Below are 18898 nucleotides of genomic sequence, written 5' to 3'. Positions count from 1 at the left end.
TAGGATATATATCCAACTCATTAATCTTTCTTTCATTTCATCCTTGGATTCGGCAAGTATCACAATATCATCTGCAAATATCATATTCCACGGGACTGTTTGAGGTATAGACTGTGCTAATACATCTATTATTGTAATGAAGAGAAGTGGGCTGAGAGCCGACCCTTGATGAATTCCTTCGGCTATTGTGAAGCCTGCTGAAGTACCTGTTGTGCTACGGACCATTGTTGTATGGCCCATATACATATTCTGTATTATTCTTATATATTTTTCGAGAACCTTTTTATGGCGTAATAAGTTTATTTGGGATTCTATCGAAGGCCTTTTCTATATCGAGAAAGACCATGTGTAGCTTTTAGTTCTTTTCCCTGTATTTTTCACTCATTTGCTTAATTGTGTGGATAGCATTAGTTGTTGATCTTCCAGGCATAGAGCCAAACTGAGTCTCTCCTATTTCGATTATGTCTCTTAATCTTTTTTCTTTTATTTTTTCGTATAGTTTTAGACAGTGTGACATTAGTTTTATGCCCCTGTAATTTTGACAATTGTGTGGATCCCTTTATTTTTGAAGATAGGAACTAGATAGCTCTGCCTCCATTTTTGGTCCAAGTATTTTATTGTACAGATTTGTGAGGAGATGTATTCCATCATCTCCTAGTGCTTTAAGGCTTTCTATAAGAATATTGTCTGGACCCCTAGCTTTGTTGTTTTTCATATGCTTGAGGCATGTGATTATTTCTTGTTCTGTTATAGGTACAAGGTTTTGACATGGGGAGTGTTCGTCTAGATGTAGTATGTGGGGATTAAAGTTGAGAAGCTCCTGAAAATATTCTTTCCATCTATTCATTATTTCCTTTTCCTTTATTATCAATTTTCAATCTTTATTCTTGATTACTTTCGGAGCTCCGTTTATATCCTTAGAATTCTTTTCTCGCTGTATGGCTAATCTGTATATTTTATTTTGCCCTTCTTTGGTATGTAGTTCTTCATACATGTCATTGTATGCCATAGATTTGGCCCTAGCCACCGCCTTTGTAGCTAATCTCTTGGATTTTTTGTATCTTGTCTTGTCATCTGGGTTTTTGGATTTGTACAATATTTTATAAAGGGCTTTTTTCTCCTCTATCGTGGTTTGTACCTCTTCATTCCACCACCATAGTTCCTTGTATGATTTATTATCTCCCCTTGTCAAGCCTAGTGTCGATTTGGCAGTGTCTATTAATCTGGATGAAAGGTCTGTCCACATTTTTTCACTGACTTGTGAGGAATCTATTGTTTCAATGTTTGCATTGATTGCAAAGTTATCTGTCATTGTTTTTAATTTGCCCCATTTTATGCATGGTTCCAGTTTTATCTTGTTTTGAGTGGATTTATTTGAGATGTGTAAATCCATGACTATTAGCTTTGCAGTCTATTACATCTTTTAATCTTCTGCGAGAGATTAGCATGTAATCTATGTGTGTTTTCCTTGTACCACTTTCGTATGTTATTAGATGACTGTTTTTTTTTCTATAATAGGTTTTGGTTAGGGCAAGGTCGAAGGCTTGCGCAAATTTCAGTATATGCTCTCCTTCATCATTTCTTTCTCCATATCCAAAGCCACCATGATGCCTTTTGTAGCTATCTCTTGCTTTCCCCACATGCGCATTTAAGTCACCACCAATTATGACTAGGTCATCCTTAGGGATTTCCATTACAGCTTCATCAAGGATAGCTCTAAAGTCATCTTTCTCTTCTTCCTTTCAACCCGTTTGAGGAGCATATACTGAAAGGATGTGTAGTATTGATTGACCAATGCAGAGTTTTATCTTCATTAGTCTATCAGAGATCCCGTTGACTTCTACTACTGAGGAGGTTATATCTTGACTGAGGATGATGCCGACACCGTTCCTATTGCTAACAATTCCATTATAGTACAATTTATACCCATCTCCAATCATCAAAGTCTTCTGTCCCTTCCATTTCGTCTCTTGTATGCATGCTATATCAACTTTTCTCTTGTTCAACATTGATGCCAATTCTCTCGTCTTACCTTTAAGCGTCCCAATATTCAAACTTGCTAATCTTGTCTTCTTTGCTTTACTTTACTTTTCACAGGATGGAGGTCTACACCCTGCGCCTCGCTTGGAGGGAACGCCCTAGCTTTCATATTTATATTTCCATTTGTTTCCTTCATTTTGTTTATTGAACAGGTATCCTTAGCACCCGGCTGTCCAGGCCTGTCGGTGACCGGGGTGTCATCTCTAAGCTCTGAAATTCATCTTACCATATGTCTTAACACATCAGTCATTTTTCTACTTACCAGGATTGAACCAGCGTCCTTCTGTTTCCAAGCATACATCTAACCCATTAGGCCACCTCGGCGATAAAAATTTTGTAGTAATTTACTTCTAACTTTTTCTCCTTAATCGTTATTAATTTCTTTATATTATAAATCTCCATCTTTCTTTTTCTATATTTTAACCAAGTATTGACTTTTATTTTCTAAAATCACTTTAAAATATAACCAATACGACTATATCTAACTTATAATTCTTTGCTATATTCTTACATTATTTTGAAATTTCTGCATTCGATTGTTTTAAGCATAATAGGAGAACCTGATATTACAACTCTTTGTTCCCCTGATAGCATTTGAATTGCATAATGAAGTTTTAAAGATCCTCTTTTTAAGTTCAAATTTAATCCGGTACCAATGTAACAAATGGTCCTTTAATCATTCATTGAAAATGTTGTGATAAATTATATTTAAATGTTTATATTTTTCATATTCTGAGGCGATATTTTCAATATTATAATGTTTAATTAAAAGTTTATATTATTAATGCTCTGAGGCGATATTTTGTTATTTTACTTTTTTTTACACATTGTTTTTGATTGTTATATAATAAGAAAAAGAAAATTACTGTTTTAAAAGATTATTATCATTAAAATTATGATTTCCCAAAAAAATTTATAATAAAAAATAAAAAGTATAAAAATTAAATTATCAAAAAAATAAAAGAAAAAAAATATATATAATCCATAAATTAAAAAAAAAAAAATAACTAAAAATTTGTTAAAACGTTATAAAAACTCTTCAATTTTATCGCCTATGCATATAATTTAAATAAATTATTTAACAAAAATTCGCAAAAACGAATTTATATGATTTTGAGATTCTCATGCTTTGACTCAAATCATTCTAATATTAACATATACTTAATTGAGGATTACTACAAAATGACCCTTTTTATCACTTTTAATACATTTTTGACTCAAATCAATGAACGATTTGTGATTTATCAAATGGCTAAATATAATTTACAAATATTATATTATCTAGAATTTGTCTGAGGCTATATTAAATTTTTTTGTTAATAAAAAAAAATATTTAGCGCAATTTTAATATTTTAGAAATTATATCTTAGTATAAAAAATTAATTTTCGTATAAGAGATTTAATCCCATAGAACAACCTATTGAAAAATTGACGCAATAGTATAAAAAATTAAATTTCCTTTTATGAAGGATATTTTAATTAACTTTTTAAACATATGATAATGTTTAATTCTATATTTTATTGTGATTTACTTTATATAGCGGTTTATATAGTTATATTATATATTCGCTTTACTATTTGTGTTATAAATTGTCTTTTTATAAATATGATTGGTTATAATAAATTTTATATAATGAATTCTAATAAATTTTTAATGTTCCAAAAAATCATTCCTATATAAAATAGAAAAATTCCTGGCTACGCCTGTTGCTGTCATTATGACTACCAACATCATTGTTTATTCTTATAAATAAATAAAATTTGTTGTCGAAATATTAAAAAATAGATAATTTTTTGAAATAAAATTTTATTAAATTTAAAAATTAAATTTTTTGCATAATTGCCAAATTAAAAGGTTAATAATTTTTTAAATTTAAAAAATAACTTTTTAATTATATATTTTTTTAAAACATAATTGTAAAATTAAAAAGATTTTTAACCTGTTAGATTTTTTAATTAATTATATATAATAAAATAATTTAAATCAATGATGTCTCAATTAAAGAATATTCAATCTCTTCTAGTCGTGAGTTTCTTATTGGTATGTGTCATAATATGGTCATCACATAATGTTCATGGAGGCATCTCCAGTGAAACATCTTTTAATACTAGTAAGCCGAAATATATATATACTAAATTTTTTTGATATAATGCCCTTTTTTCTAGATGTAAAAAATTGCTATTTTAAAAAACCATCAATAAATTTTTAAATTTATTTTAGATATTTTTATTTTGCTAATTTTAGATAGATTTTGTTGCTAAAGATATAATTTACTTCTAATTTTCTAAAAAACAAATAATTTGAAGTTTTTTGGATATACTAAATCTTTTCCGCTTTGAAGATTACTTTTTTCCCCTTAATTACTCAGAATTAAAACTACTTAAAGTAATTTTTACTGAATTCCAAAAAGATGATTTTGCTAAGTAAAAATTTTAATTTTCTCAGAATTGAATTTCACAGAAAATATAATAAATCGCACAGTAAACTTTACTATTTCTTTTATTTTTAAGTGCATTGATTTTTTGAGTTTTAAAATATTACTCTATGTCTTAATAACTCGGAAAATTGATTAAAAAAAAAAATTTAAATACTTAGCAAAATCTTCTATGATTTTTAAAAATAATCTGAGATCAGCAAAAATTCTTAGCTTTCAGTATTTTTTAACTTTCCTTTACCCTGGTCTTTGTTTAGCCATTTTATGCAGAGTGTGAGGAAAAAGATAATGTCACATTTCATATCATTAATCACTAAAGTAATTTCACTCTTTATTATTTTGTAGGTGTAGGATTGGGCTACACATTTATTTATAATTTCTTCTATTTAGCTATTGTTTAAAATTTTTGAATACACTAAACATTTTACTACGGACTCTTCTACTATTGGGTCAAAAAAGTTTGGTGTCCATGGAAGCGCCTCGTCCTTAATATAAAAATTTATTTTATTCAAATGACAATAGAGTCTTCACAACTACCTATCCTCTTCAAATTTCCATGGTGATCTTGTATCATAAACCACCCCCCCCCCCCCCATCCGGTAGTAAAATCCATAGGATTTGCCATAACAACTTTCTCAATATTTCAAAATGAATATTCATGTTTTATTTAGGTGAATGTTCAAAGAATTTCCCAAACTCAACTTTATATTTAAGCCCTGGTGAAGTATGGAAATCTGCTCAACCGTGTATGAAATGTATGTGCTCTTTGAGAGGTCTTGAAATGACTATGGAATGCCACACGTATATATCGCAAAATTTTTTAATATTTGTCAGGAAGGGGGAGGAAGGAAGGAAGAAATATTTTTTCTCTTATATGTATATTCTTTTTTATAAAATTTTTATATTTTAAGGTGTGCAAGTTTTTCATCATCCTGTTTTACTGTTGACGATACAGCTTTATATCCAGATTGTTGTCCACGCCCCTGCCGCATCATGCCATCAAATAATAATACCATTTAAAATTTTGTATAATTTCCCACAAAATTTTACGAATTATGGCAACAAATTATTTAGATTTATATAAATATTATTATTAATCTATTTTTCTGGAAGGGGGGGGAGGGTTTGAAAAATTCCGAAAATATTAAAAATTAGTGATCATAATAAATTTTAGATTTATAAAATAATTAAATGGTGATTCTAAAATTGTAATAAATGGTGATAAATTTATCAATATATTTATATTATATTATAAAAAAAATTGAATAAATTTGAAAATGTTGACTTTATTTTTTATTTTTATTGATTTTATTTCGCTTTCCTTCTTTCTTCTTTCGTGGCCAAAAATAATTATTTTATTAAAGATAAGCGAAAAAACATCTAAAAAATATGGCATCACGTAAAAGAATTCGAGGAAGACGTGATCAATAATGTAATTTAATTGGAAGAGTTTGGTTGGTGTTATTTCAGGGAATAGTGATACCTTAAAAAAAAATAAGTAATGATAAATAAAATTTAAGTTACACATTAAATTAAACCCAATATACAAAATGAAGGTATATGTTATTTAACCTAAATTTTGCGCATGCCTAATTCACAATATGTTTGTTTTGGCTAAATCCCGGACATATGAACCCAGACAAGAATACCTCAGGACAAATGGAGACATTCAAAAACGCCCTTGACAAAAAGACACCGGACACCAATTTTTATAAATTTTTTAAATGTTTAGTAATGGGGGGGGGGGACTTAATAATTTATTCTACACGGCTCTAAGCTAAGTACCTGTCAGATTTTCCGAAAGTAGTTAGTTGGATATACAATAAAATTACTATTTATCCTTATCTAATATAAATATTAACCCCTATGTGGCCTATCCAGGATTTTCTTATGGGTGGGAAAAAAATTTTTGGGGACTTCGCCCCCAACCCCCCCCCCCCCCCTTATCTGGCTTTCGGCCAGGTCTTATGTTTTAGCTATTCTAATAAATTATTCATAATTTAATAATAATTATATTTTTAACTATTATTTACTAATTTGTGCATATGGATATTAAAAGCCTATTTTTTATTATTTTAAGTTAGGTTTTAATAAAGTTTTTTAAATGTAAAGTTGAAATAAAGTTTGATGTCATTTTTATAAAATTTGCTTTAAAAACTAACCTCAGCTTAAATTCTCAGACAATATAAGTAGAATATAATTTTTTTATTGAAAATACTAATAGTAATGTGTATAAAATATTGACTGGAAAATAATTTAAAAAACAAGTTTTTTTTAACTTCTTATCAAATACAATATTATACAAATTTCATTAAATACTATAATAATGTGATTTTTAATTTTCGTGGGAATGTTGCCAATTCATCAAGAATTTTTTGTCGTTAGAGAACCAAATCTCTGTGGATATTTAACAGAGCTAACCCATTTAGCCGAGATTCGGAATTAGTACTTCGTAAATATGTTTTCAACCTTCTCAAGTTGGAAAAAGTCCTTTCATTCGTACATGTTATAATAGGCAAATGCAAGAATATAAAATAATTTCAAAATATTAGGAAATTGAGCCATTACACCGATTGAGCCCATCAATAGCTTGCTCAGGTAAAATAGCTAAACGTAGTAAATATTTATACCACAATTCGAATTCACTGATTAAATTTATTTCAGTATCAATATCATAGGAATAAAATTATGCTAAATATTTTATTTTACCAATAGTGGCATTAGAAAACGAAGAAGGATCTTTAGGTGAAGATTGCTAAAGACTTGTTTTTTATCTAAAACCGTACTTTTATTTGCGATAAAATGTATCTAAGAATGGGATGAAAATGGATATTTTATAATATTCATAATATTCAGTTGAGCCAATATTTATTTTACATCTCAATAATTGCCTAGGTGCTAGATGAGGTTTAATTAGTGTTATATCATAAAATTTAGCCTTCGATTCAACGTCTAGATAAATATTATGAAAATATTCATCTACATTTATTCGTATCTACCTGTTCATATATATTTTCCGCCAAATCAATAACCTGAACTATCTAAATTTGGGTTTTTGTAAATTTCTACAAAGTAGTGAGCTATAGGAAAATAATTTATTGATGCAACTAGCAGCAATGATAAACTCTGATTGATCAATTGAATTCAATAATGATATCGCTTCTTACGACACATTATTTTTTTCCATGCTCAGCTTTATTTAACTTTTGTATTTCTATTTCTTCTGTTCTACAAATGGAAGTAAAAATGAAAAATATTTAAAAAATTATAGATATTTATTAATAATTAAAATATTATTTAAAATATTTATTAATTCTAACTCACTAATAATTTCGAATTTAATAAAATAACTATATATAATAATATAAATTACCGTTTGATTTCAATTTTGACTTAAAATTTATCCATTTTATTAATATTTTTGAATAATGTTAACTCAAGGAAAGGAAATTTTAATTAATTTTTTTATAAAAAATAAGTTTTATGTTGGAAAATTGATATTCAAATAGGGGAGACCAGGTCTAGTCGGCGCAATTTTTGTCAAAATCATCATAGCTCCGAAAATAATTATCATATAGAATCTTATAAAATACCAATCGATACCTTAAACATCTATCTATTAATATATGCTGTTATATTTTTTAAATATCGAATATTTTTTTCTCTAAAAAAGTTTTAGTAAAAGTCATTTTTTGAACCTAGTAGCCCCAAACCCGTGGTTAGTCGGTTTATCGATGGGGCTAGTCGAATCAAGTGGTTTATTAGGCTTCCTATGAGACAAAAAAATTTTTTTTAGATTTTAATATATAACTATAATTCTTTATTTATATAATGTTCTATTTACAATTATAACAAATACAATAACAATCTTTTTTGGCACAGGATCCATGCGCCCAACCTTTACATACTCTACATTGAAACCAATGTTCAAAATTATGGAAATTTTTATAATCCTGTTAACAAATAATACATACATCTTTGATTAATTTTTTAACAATATTTTTTTTTGGTTTTTTATTCTTCTCTTTTAAAAGAACTTCCCTCTTGAATAAGGATGAGGTCAAGATCGCGGCCTTTTTTTTTCTTATTACTTTATTTTGCGAATTATGAGAAATAGAGATCGGTATAGATGATGGGCCTGGGAGATTAATGTTTGAAGGGATAGGAAGATTAATAGAAGTAAATGAGGGGCTAGGAATAGAAGGAAAAATTTTGGGAAGAGAATCGATTGATGAGCTAGGAATAGACATAACTGAGGAATCTGAAAGATGGTTTCCAAGACTTTCTCCTCATAAAAACGAATTTGATGAAGGAATAAAATCCTCCTCCTGATAAATATTTTCATTTATGGGTATATTCCACAAGATTCAAATCCCTTTTGAATATTTCTTGAGGAGGCTGCCAAAGGTAAAATATCCTTTATAATAGAGGGAATATCATAAAGGGAAAAAGAGATCACGATGATTTCGCATCCACGAATCTATGCCATTATTATAAAATTTTTTTAAAAGTTCATATACTGTCTACCAGCCATTTTATTAATTGTATGATTTGGTATTTTTTTGTTTAATTGAATTGCATGATAATAAGCTTGAATCTTTATCTAATGTATAAATATTTAAATAATAATATTATAATTTTTTTAATACCTTTTTAACGGATAATCCATAGAAGGTCTTACTACTGGTAATAAGGTAATCAACAATTTTATTTTCTTCATCATCATCAAAAAATTTTTGTTTATTATTTTGGCCTATCTTGGGCATAGTTCCAGAAATTTTATATTTTTTATAGCATCTTAAAAAATTTGTTGTTTTATTGGGGGGGGGGGGGGGTAAAACTTTTATTAGCTTAAAATGATATTTATGAAAAGAGTCAAATTTGCAATGGGGGGGCCTTCCCCCCTCCTCATTGGTTACTCGCCTGACCCCTATTTTTTGTTGCATAGAATAAAAATTATTAATTGAAGGTTATAAAAAGGATATAATTAATGTATATATTATCTTCATTATCTATATCTATATTATAATTTTCCGATGTCCTCACTACGTAATCGTGACGTCATGTCATCGCTACGTTGTCATCGGTACGTATTTATTTTTATATTTTTTATTTGTTGATTTTATTTATTTATTTTAAACAAACGGATGATCCTACCAACAGTCTTAATTTATTTTTAAATAGATTATATTTTTTATTATTTTTAGCGATTATTACTTTTAGCGATTTATCACATTTGATTTTGCAAAAATGGATAGAAATTTATAAATAATAATGCTTGGATGATGGTTCAACAAGTTAATCATTTTCCTTGAATTCCTGAAATCGGAGTGCCAGTAATTTAAAAAAATTCTCCAAATGAACAGGCTGAAGGCTATGGATCATACAAGTATATTGTAAATCTTCAGGCAACTAATCCTTATAATTGCCTTATTCACTTATATCTGTTTGTTTTCTGAAGTTTAAATATTTAAATAAGAATATTAAATTAAGTTAATTATACTAAATGTTTTATCTACTTTATAAATTTAGAATAAGAATCTTTAATTAAGTTAAGGCGTTGTGTAAATTTAATCAAGAAAGTGTTAATTAAAAAATAGGAAATTTGAATGCTGGTTGATCTTATGTGGTTCAAAAACATTATGACCAATGTAAACTGGGTTACTCTTTAACACATACTTTCACTAAGTATCACTAAATATCACAGAATTTCAAGCAACTACTTGATATAAATTGCCTTATTCAATCACATTTCCCTGTTTTGGAAATTTTAAATATTTGAATAAGTCTATTAAATTGTGTTAAATTAAACTGAATATCTCATCACATTTTCCTGGTTTAAAAATTTTAAATATTTGAATAAGTTTATTAAATTGTGTTAAACTAGACTGAATGTCTCATCTATCTCATAAATTAGATTATGAATTATTAAAATTAAGCCAAACTGTTGTGTAACTAAAATTAATAAATTGATGACTAATAATGATACAATTTAGGATGCTGTATGTTTTTAATTAACACAATGGATTCATTTACGGCTACATAGACTTTTATACTACTGAGGAATTTAAATAATAAATGTTGCTTTTTCTCAACCTTATCTTCCAATACAATCTCCAAAGGAAATGAACGAAGGAAATGAATAAAGAGTGCACTCTTATCTTAAAATAGAAAATTCTAAACTTAATAAGGAAATACTTATCTAGGTTAAAATATTATATCTGAAAACAGATAAATTTAAACGTAACGTAGGAATGTAAATAGTTTTATTCTTCCTTTTCCTCCAATTTAAATTATTTATTTTTGGGGCCATTTCTATAAATGTTCACAAAATAAATCACCCATATCTTATTTTGTTTCATTCGCATGACTTTTGCGCACAAATAAATATAAAATAATATTTAAGAATATATCTATAAACAAACATAAAATCTGGGCTTGAAAAATATTTTTATAAATTATATTGGGCTAGGCTTGGGGAAAATTATGAGCTTGGACATTTGATAATTTTTTTTATTATTAACTATGGGTCAGACATTGGCCTAAAATAAGTTATTTTGCAGACCTGGGCTCGAACTGATCAAAAAACCAAGGCCCATGAAAATCTGTCAACTACCAAAATTATTATGATCTTTCATTCAGCTTGGATGAATTTTTCAAAGTTATTATGACTTTGTACTTTACCTGGGAATTTTTTTTAATATTAAATATTATGTATAAAATGATCAGTAAATTTGACATATTGGTATTATCAATTAAAAGCTTTAATTTTATTCTTACTCAAACCATTGTATTTAGTCTTAGTTTTAATGGATTGAACCTGGCCTGAAGGGGGAGGAGGTAAAAAGAATAAAATTGGATATTTTTCAAATAACAGGTAACATCTAGCATAAATATAAGAAAAAAATTCTCATTCCCCGTCATTTTTGCTATCTACTAGTTTTATAAATTTTCGATTTATATAATGTACTTGTGTTGTTGGAATACTCTAAACAATAACCAATGTATATGACCGGATATATTGAACTATTATTTCCTCCCAGAAGTCGGGATTGTGTTCATCTTTATTAATTTTTCGATAAAAATTTTCACAAAAATTTGATTTTTTATTTAGTGAGGCATAAGCCTTTTTCGAGAATGAAAGATTCAAGGTTTGGGTTCTCGGCTCTGATATAGATTCGTCCATTTGATTCTTATTTCCAAAATTGCATTTTGCCAATGCAATCCTTGCAAAATTGTTTATTCTTGCAATGAGAAATTAGATTTCTTACTTTATCCCTATCAGTGACCTGCAAATATACCAATTAATGGCCCGCCCCTGCTTTGAAAATTTCCGACGGTGGTTAATTTTTTAAATATGTTTTATTTATTTTTAATTTTTATAGATAACAATGGCAATTAAAAATGTTTGGCTCTTCCATGTTTAGGACTGGCTCGGATATTTCATAAAAAAATTTTAAGACCAGCTCGGCCCGAGTATATTTTAAAAAAACATAGTTTGAAATATTATCCTGGTTGGGAAGTCAAAATATTATTGTTAAATTAACTCCTCCTCAACAAGTTATTTACATACTACTAATAGAGATTCATTAATTAAAGTTTACATCCATAGGAGTTTTTGTAGTTTGCTCCTTGAAAAAATGTCTTATTTATCATTATGTGAATCATAGGCGTAGCCAAGGGGAGAAGGGCAAGGGAAACCCCCCCCCCTTTAGATATTTATCGCTTTTTATAAATACACCCTTAGTCCTCCCCCCTCCCTGATCCTCAAAAATGTGTGCATATATCTTAAACAATAATTTGAAAGAAAGAATGTAAAAGTTGATATTTTTTTATAAAACTATTCATCATAATTTATACATTTTTAGAAAAAAACATTTATATATATAAAAAGTGAACCAAAAATGTTTTTTAATAAATGGAATATAAGCCAAAGATAAGACTAAAGTGAAATGTATTATAATTATTAATAATAGATCTATAAAATTACTAAATAATATAATATATCAAATATAATTTTTTACAAAGTGAGTAATATTAATTTATTTATCTTAATAAAATTAAAATATAATTATAAAACTATTGATAAAATTATATCATAAATTAAATAAAAAAAATTAAAGCACAATACAAACAGTGGGATATTATATGTCGTAGATTTACAGTATATCTAATTTTATTAATTATCATATGACAATCAAGTAATTTTTACCAATACAGCGAATTATATATTTTACAGAAAACTATAAAATATTGATAAGGACATCAGAAATATCTTTTAAACACATTGTGGGATGAATAATATGAAAATTAATTTTTAATGTTATTTTTAATAAATTTAATCAAATTTAAAGAACGTTAAGTAGTTTAATGAGTTTAGTTGGCTAATTGTTGGCAGATGCCTCACTGAGCCTTATAGTTCATATAATTAAAAAAACAAACCTTTTAAAGGGCTTAGAGTTCGGTTATTAATTTCGTTCAAAAATTGCGAAACAATATGCATTTTATAAATGGATTAGAGATTGATTACGATTTTCCTCATTTAGACCCAATAAAAATAGGATTTAATGATGAAAAGACGTTATTGTGTTGTATCACCTTAAGATCTATTCATATTTATTTTTCTGATGTAAATAATTTGTTCTTAAATTGTCATAAAATTTATTTATATAGCCATTTGTAGAATTGGTTAATTTTTATTTAGATAAAGATTCATTAAGATTATATGGGCATTTTAAATCATTTTTATGGCAAAAAGGATCAAAGCATATAATAACATTGGTAAATTTTAATATGTGAAAAATTAATTATACCACTATTTTACTAGTCAAATCATGGATATATTCTATTTTTTAGTGTTCAGGCAAATTATGAAAATATACAAAACTTTTTTGCTCTTAAATCCAGAAGGTTTATATAATCTAATATAATTATTTACAAAATTTGATAGTGATAATGCAATTAGACATGGTTTTATTATGTCAAATCTACCTCAAATATCTTTGTTTTCCCTTCCAAATTTTACTTTTATAGATCAACAAATAACATCGTAGATTATTTTAATGAAATCTTATACAATTTATTATAAAAAGCTTAAATGATTATTTTGATCAGATAATTGTGGCTACAATTGATGGATATCTACAATTTTATGAATGGCCATCATTTAATTCCTCATCAGTTACAGTTTCCTTTAAATTTAATATCAATGAACTTATCCATAATCGTGAAAGTATTATTATGACATTAGCAAAATATTTTAAAATTAATTTTAATATAACTCTGTTATGCTTAATAATATATGATACCCTCATAAAATATAGGTGCATATGCCATATAATTTTTGGAAAAGGAGGTGGGGGGGGGGCTGAGGTTAGATATAAATAAACACATTACACATTTTTTTGATGAGAATTGAAATAATAGTGAAAATAATATCCAAGGATTATTTTTCTGAGCACTAAATGTCAGACCAAGTTTCAATTAGTGCTTCTTAGAACTCTTTAATCTTTACAGTGTTGAAAATAAATACTTCACTTCTACACTATTAATAAGATTAATGACAGTCATCTCAATAAAGTGAGTATTTTAGGTAATCTTTGTTGATAACATATTTTGATTGATTTGACAAAGTTATGCACAATTCTATTAGATTATAAATATAAAGGGAAACAATTTATTAATATTATTTTTATCTAAACAATTTATAATTCTGAGAAAGGATATGGGAAATTTATATTACTGTGCATTTAATCTAAGCTGTTATTTTTTTAAAATATGATGTTATAAATATATTTATTAGTAATATTTACAACATTTAAAGATATTAGAGATTATGAAAAATACTATATTATTTTATTTTAGATTTTGAATCTCAATTTCATTCTCTTCAAGCAGAGAGAGAATAATGCTGAGATTCTTCATTATAAAGGAAGATATAGCATTCCAATTTTATTGATTATTCATAAAAAAATTTAAAACATTATTTACTATAAGTTTTTACCTTTTAGGTAAATGATATAAAAATTTTGTTTCTTTTAACTGATAAATTTGATATTGAGATAATAATGTGAGGGCTTAAATGTTCTAATATATTAATGGTAAAATAAATTAATTACATCATTAAAATATTTTGGTAAATACATGGTATGCAAATCAAAAGAACACCACCCTAAATTTGTGAATCAAATAGATCTCCATCTAAATTTACAAATATTTTGGATAAATTGAAAGTTCGTTGCATCAAAAAATTCAAATCCTCATATTTCACAAAGATTAGATCCCTATGACAGGAATTTCTAATATTGATTGAAACTAATCGTGATATCATATATAAATCTAAGAATATTCAAACCTCAGCAAAATATAGGCTTGAATTTGCAAGAGATTTGAGATGCGTGGAAAATCCATTGACCAAAAATAATCATTCATTAGTAGTATTACTCTTCCCGAATGGAATTGATTCCCCAAAAAGAATCATTTTATTAATACTCACAATAGAAAATTCATTTTTATTTGTTCATTTTATAATGTGCATTTAATACCTTTAATCTGCCATTTTTAATGAAAAGGCCTTTGTTGACATGGGCATGAAAACCCCAAATAAACCAAAGAACATGGACGAATTAAAATGGATGCAGATAATTTTCAGTGTTTAAAACAGATTTGAGCCGCGGTACTTAAATGTAAAAAAAAATGTAATACGAAAGCCAGACCCTTTGGACTGTTTTATTAGAAGCCCTCCGATTCCAATAAACATTTTTGAATAATTCACTTAGTGTTGTCAAAAGCCTCAAAATTTTCGCCAAATAATTATTACATACACCTCGAGATTTTGGTATATAGATGGCGGAATGGCTTGTCCCTTTTTTGGCCAAATCTCAAGGAGGCAATTTTATTTTGGCTAAAATCTTGATTTAGCACTTTTTTTCTGTAATATAGGTTTTCCACCATGCTTGAGCTTATTATACAATATAAATATTAAATAAACGTCATAAGCCTGCCGTGCTTTCAAAAATTATTTGTAAACTTGCTTTTTAATCCGTCATTCTAATATGATTTAGAAGGTAGAGATCATTGAATTCAGTATTATTGCCGATCACAGGGAGATATATATAACTTTTGGCAAGGTACTTATTATCCTCCTTTGATTTTAGCCCTCCCCCAACAATTTTTGCAGAGGCTAGTACGGACGGGGTTGGTATATTTGTAAAACAAAAAATTAAAATAATAGTTTTGATTTTAAATAGTACTTATAAAAGTATATTTAGTATATAATAAATAAAATTTTTGTGTATATATAAAAAATTAATATTATACTTTAAAGATAAACTACATTTTCTCAAGAGGAAGAGGGACCAAACCCCCCCCCCCCCCTCTTCTCCGCTTAATTAAATCCGCCATTTATAAAGATTTAAATAATTTGTATAGAAAGTAAAACTGATCTCTACGTCATTGATATTGATCATTCGTGGATAATGTTAGGATTCGCCATTGTATTGTCTGACGGAAGGTCCGGGTATATTCCGCATTCTCAGGATCGATTTTCTACGGTTACTTATAATATACCTTAATTGATAATTTAAATTTTGTTTTAAATATAAATGTAGGAAGATATAAAATGGTATTTTGCGCAAAATATTAAAAACGCGGTCAGCTGTTGTTTAAATCCTCGCCTAATGCTCATTGCCTTTGGAACTAAATCGTAACTATTTTTTAAATTTATTTTAAACACGTTTTACCCTGCATTCTCAGTTAAGTGCGAATTCGCGGTGAAGTATACTATGATATAAATATAATATGTTTACATTCTTTTTTATATACTTCGCCACTAATTCTCGCTACTTTGAATGCAGAGTTAATATAGACAAAAAATATTTTAAGGAACATTATCTTTTAAACCTATCAGCGCCATAACTATAAAATTTCGCTATGAGGACGCTCAAGCAGCGTCTATTTACAGAAAAACTTGGAGTCAAACCCCTATCAAAAGCCTACCACTATCCTACTGTTACCCGCGATATTTTTTATATAAATATTATCCTAAATAATTTATTAACTATTTATGACCTCCGTCTAACAAAATCATAAACAAAATTATTTGAGGCATCATAATTTAGAATTGGAATAACAAATAAACATTGGATAGGGGATAATCGACTGGTTGTTAATTAACCAATAGTCCCGAGCATGAATAAAGTCAAACTATGAAAATATTATCTTTGAGGTGAATATTAATCTAATTCAATATTGAAATCTAAATAAGATATCTATCAATAAATTAGGATCCTTTTGCCAATTATATTGCCCTTTAATCTACGAATATTGTCTATATTTACATTAGCCAACCATCCTTGAATGAAAATTAGAAATAGCTCTTAATCCTTTCTCTCATGTGGACGCTGCTCTCAGGATAATAAAATCATATTAGTTTAATATATAAATTTTATAATGGAGGAGTGAGGGGGCGGGGGGAAGGTGTAATTTTTCAGACATAGGAATTTTTTAATTATTGGAACTATATAATTTTGCATTCATAAATTAATTAATTTTTTTTTACAAAATTAGGCAGGCCATCCATCTTTTTACTTACGAATCTTTGGACGCTGACAAAAACAGCATAGGGTCACACGCATTGAAACCTTTTAAATCTTTTGATTATTCAATCACAGATATATTATATCATAATATGGCGGCATTCGAATATATAGGTAAATCAACCTGAGATTGAGATTAATAGTTACCCCTCATTTATAGTTAACGCGAATTCATGGTGGAGAATAGAAAAATACATCATATTTTGTTTGCTTCGCCGCGAATTCGCTTTAACTAGGAATGCAGGGTTTAATAATTTTAAAAGTTATTATTTCTTTTTTTCTTGTTTTTTTTTACCAAATTCAAAATAATATTTTTAAGGATTGAGGCATATTTAAGTTGTTAAAAATTCATAGCTGTTTGTTTAAATGAATTTTTATTTTATATAGTTAAACTGAGGTTAGATATGAGCCAGGGATACTCGCCCAGGCTATTTCGGCCATTCAAGGCCTCGAAACTAATTTTCCGACGACATCTAATTTTTCCCAATATTCATTAAGACTCTTTATCTCTACTCCTCAATGGCTATCTATTTTTTTTATAAATTAGTCAATGGTATTTGTAATTCATATCATAAATATGGGTGTAATTTTTCATGAATTTACTATTTTATTTATAGATTTTCTACTTTAGTTAGACAGCTCTTAAATATATATAGAAATAAGCATATATATTGTAAATGTATTTTTAAATAGTATTAATCAAAATAATAGATTGAAATTCAAAATATTATATCAAAATTTTAATTCCCGGAGTTGGCCCATTTTAATTTTACGGAGAATCCAATATTAACGACCTAGATCAATTTTTTATGTATGAATTGTCTGTCCCCGGCCCGTTAATTTTATGTTCGAATTGCCATGCTCATTATAATTTTTAGAAATGCCCGGCAGACCGGGCGATCCGGGTTCTGCAGATTTATAAAATGAGTAATCAGCTCAGACCATGTCGGATTTTTGATATATTTTACGCTTTGCATATTACAAGATGGTTGCAAAAGATATAAAAATCGAATGAATGCTTTAAATGATCTATCAAGTTATTTTTCAACTCGTTAATTGTTATAAATTCTAAAAAAAAATTAATAAATCGACCCAACCCGGGTTTGTAATTTATTTTTTAGGCATGGTTCGTTTTAAAATCATAATTGTCGGCTGAACATGGCTAGACTTTGATCGGACCAAAGGGCCCTTCAATTTAAAAGAAAAAATAAGCCATTTAAAAATATCTATTATACCAATTAATTAGTTGGAAAACCATATTATGGAGGACCGTTTAATATTCATTTATTGCCATATTTTCGGGTTCTTCTTTAAAATAATTGTAAAACACATCCAAAATTATTCAAAATTTTTAAAAATCCAAGCAAAAATAAATTATCATATTTTCAAATTCGGGCTCTGCAGATCTCCTGATATATATAAAGAAGAATGTTTCAATGTAAATTTAATATATTAATTAAGAGGATCGCCAGTTCAAATCGCCTAAGCAATCCACACAATACCAATTTAGTACGGACCTAAAATTGACATTCACGGAGGATGGCCTGGTCCTGTTCGTGCAACACGCCAACAATTATATAAAGGCCTTTTCGGTTTTCGGTTATTACTTATTCGGAATCCCAAATATGACTGACGAAGGGACGGATAGTACAGGGTATGTTGAACTTTTTTTTAAAAAAAAAAATCTCTTGATTTATTATGGTTATTTTATAATGATTTAAATGTCTCCATATTATTCTCATTGATGTTAAAATAATGAGATAATAAATTTAGGGACCGAATGGAAACTATTTAATTTATCTGCCAAAATCGGTCCGGATAGAGTGA

At 27.7% G+C, this 18898-nt stretch overlaps 2 protein-coding genes across 2 annotated transcripts in view; both read left to right on the top strand.

The window, feature by feature from the left end:
* Positions 1 to 3938: 3938 nt before the first annotated feature.
* Positions 3939 to 5710, top strand: LOC135928350 (uncharacterized). Its single transcript, XM_065464797.1, has 3 exons — positions 3939 to 4151; positions 5147 to 5276; positions 5387 to 5710. Exons 1-3 carry the CDS (start codon positions 4028 to 4030, stop codon positions 5493 to 5495), a joined length of 363 nt encoding a protein of 120 aa, XP_065320869.1. The 5' UTR covers positions 3939 to 4027; the 3' UTR covers positions 5496 to 5710.
* A 7261-nt stretch (positions 5711 to 12971) lies between these two features.
* The window catches only part of LOC135928762 (guanine nucleotide exchange factor subunit RIC1-like), a 28567-nt gene continuing 22640 nt past the window's right edge, over positions 12972 to 18898 (top strand). The window contains exons 1-9 of the mRNA XM_065465226.1: positions 12972 to 13104; positions 13149 to 13256; positions 13303 to 13385; positions 13426 to 13524; positions 13568 to 13707; positions 15906 to 16027; positions 16085 to 16179; positions 17043 to 17185; positions 18533 to 18725. Coding sequence (XP_065321298.1) covers positions 12973 to 13104; positions 13149 to 13256; positions 13303 to 13385; positions 13426 to 13524; positions 13568 to 13707; positions 15906 to 16027; positions 16085 to 16179; positions 17043 to 17185; positions 18533 to 18725 — 1115 coding nt within the window. The 5' untranslated portion in view covers position 12972. The remainder of the gene's footprint in view (positions 13105 to 13148; positions 13257 to 13302; positions 13386 to 13425; positions 13525 to 13567; positions 13708 to 15905; positions 16028 to 16084; positions 16180 to 17042; positions 17186 to 18532; positions 18726 to 18898) is intronic.

This window comes from Gordionus sp. m RMFG-2023, chromosome 4 (assembly GCF_954871325.1).
Source record: "Gordionus sp. m RMFG-2023 chromosome 4, tfGorSpeb1-WG-v2, whole genome shotgun sequence".
Classification (NCBI taxonomy): Eukaryota; Metazoa; Nematomorpha; class Gordioida; order Chordodea; family Parachordodidae; genus Gordionus; species Gordionus sp. m RMFG-2023.
This window is presented reverse-complemented; position numbering and strand designations above follow the sequence as displayed.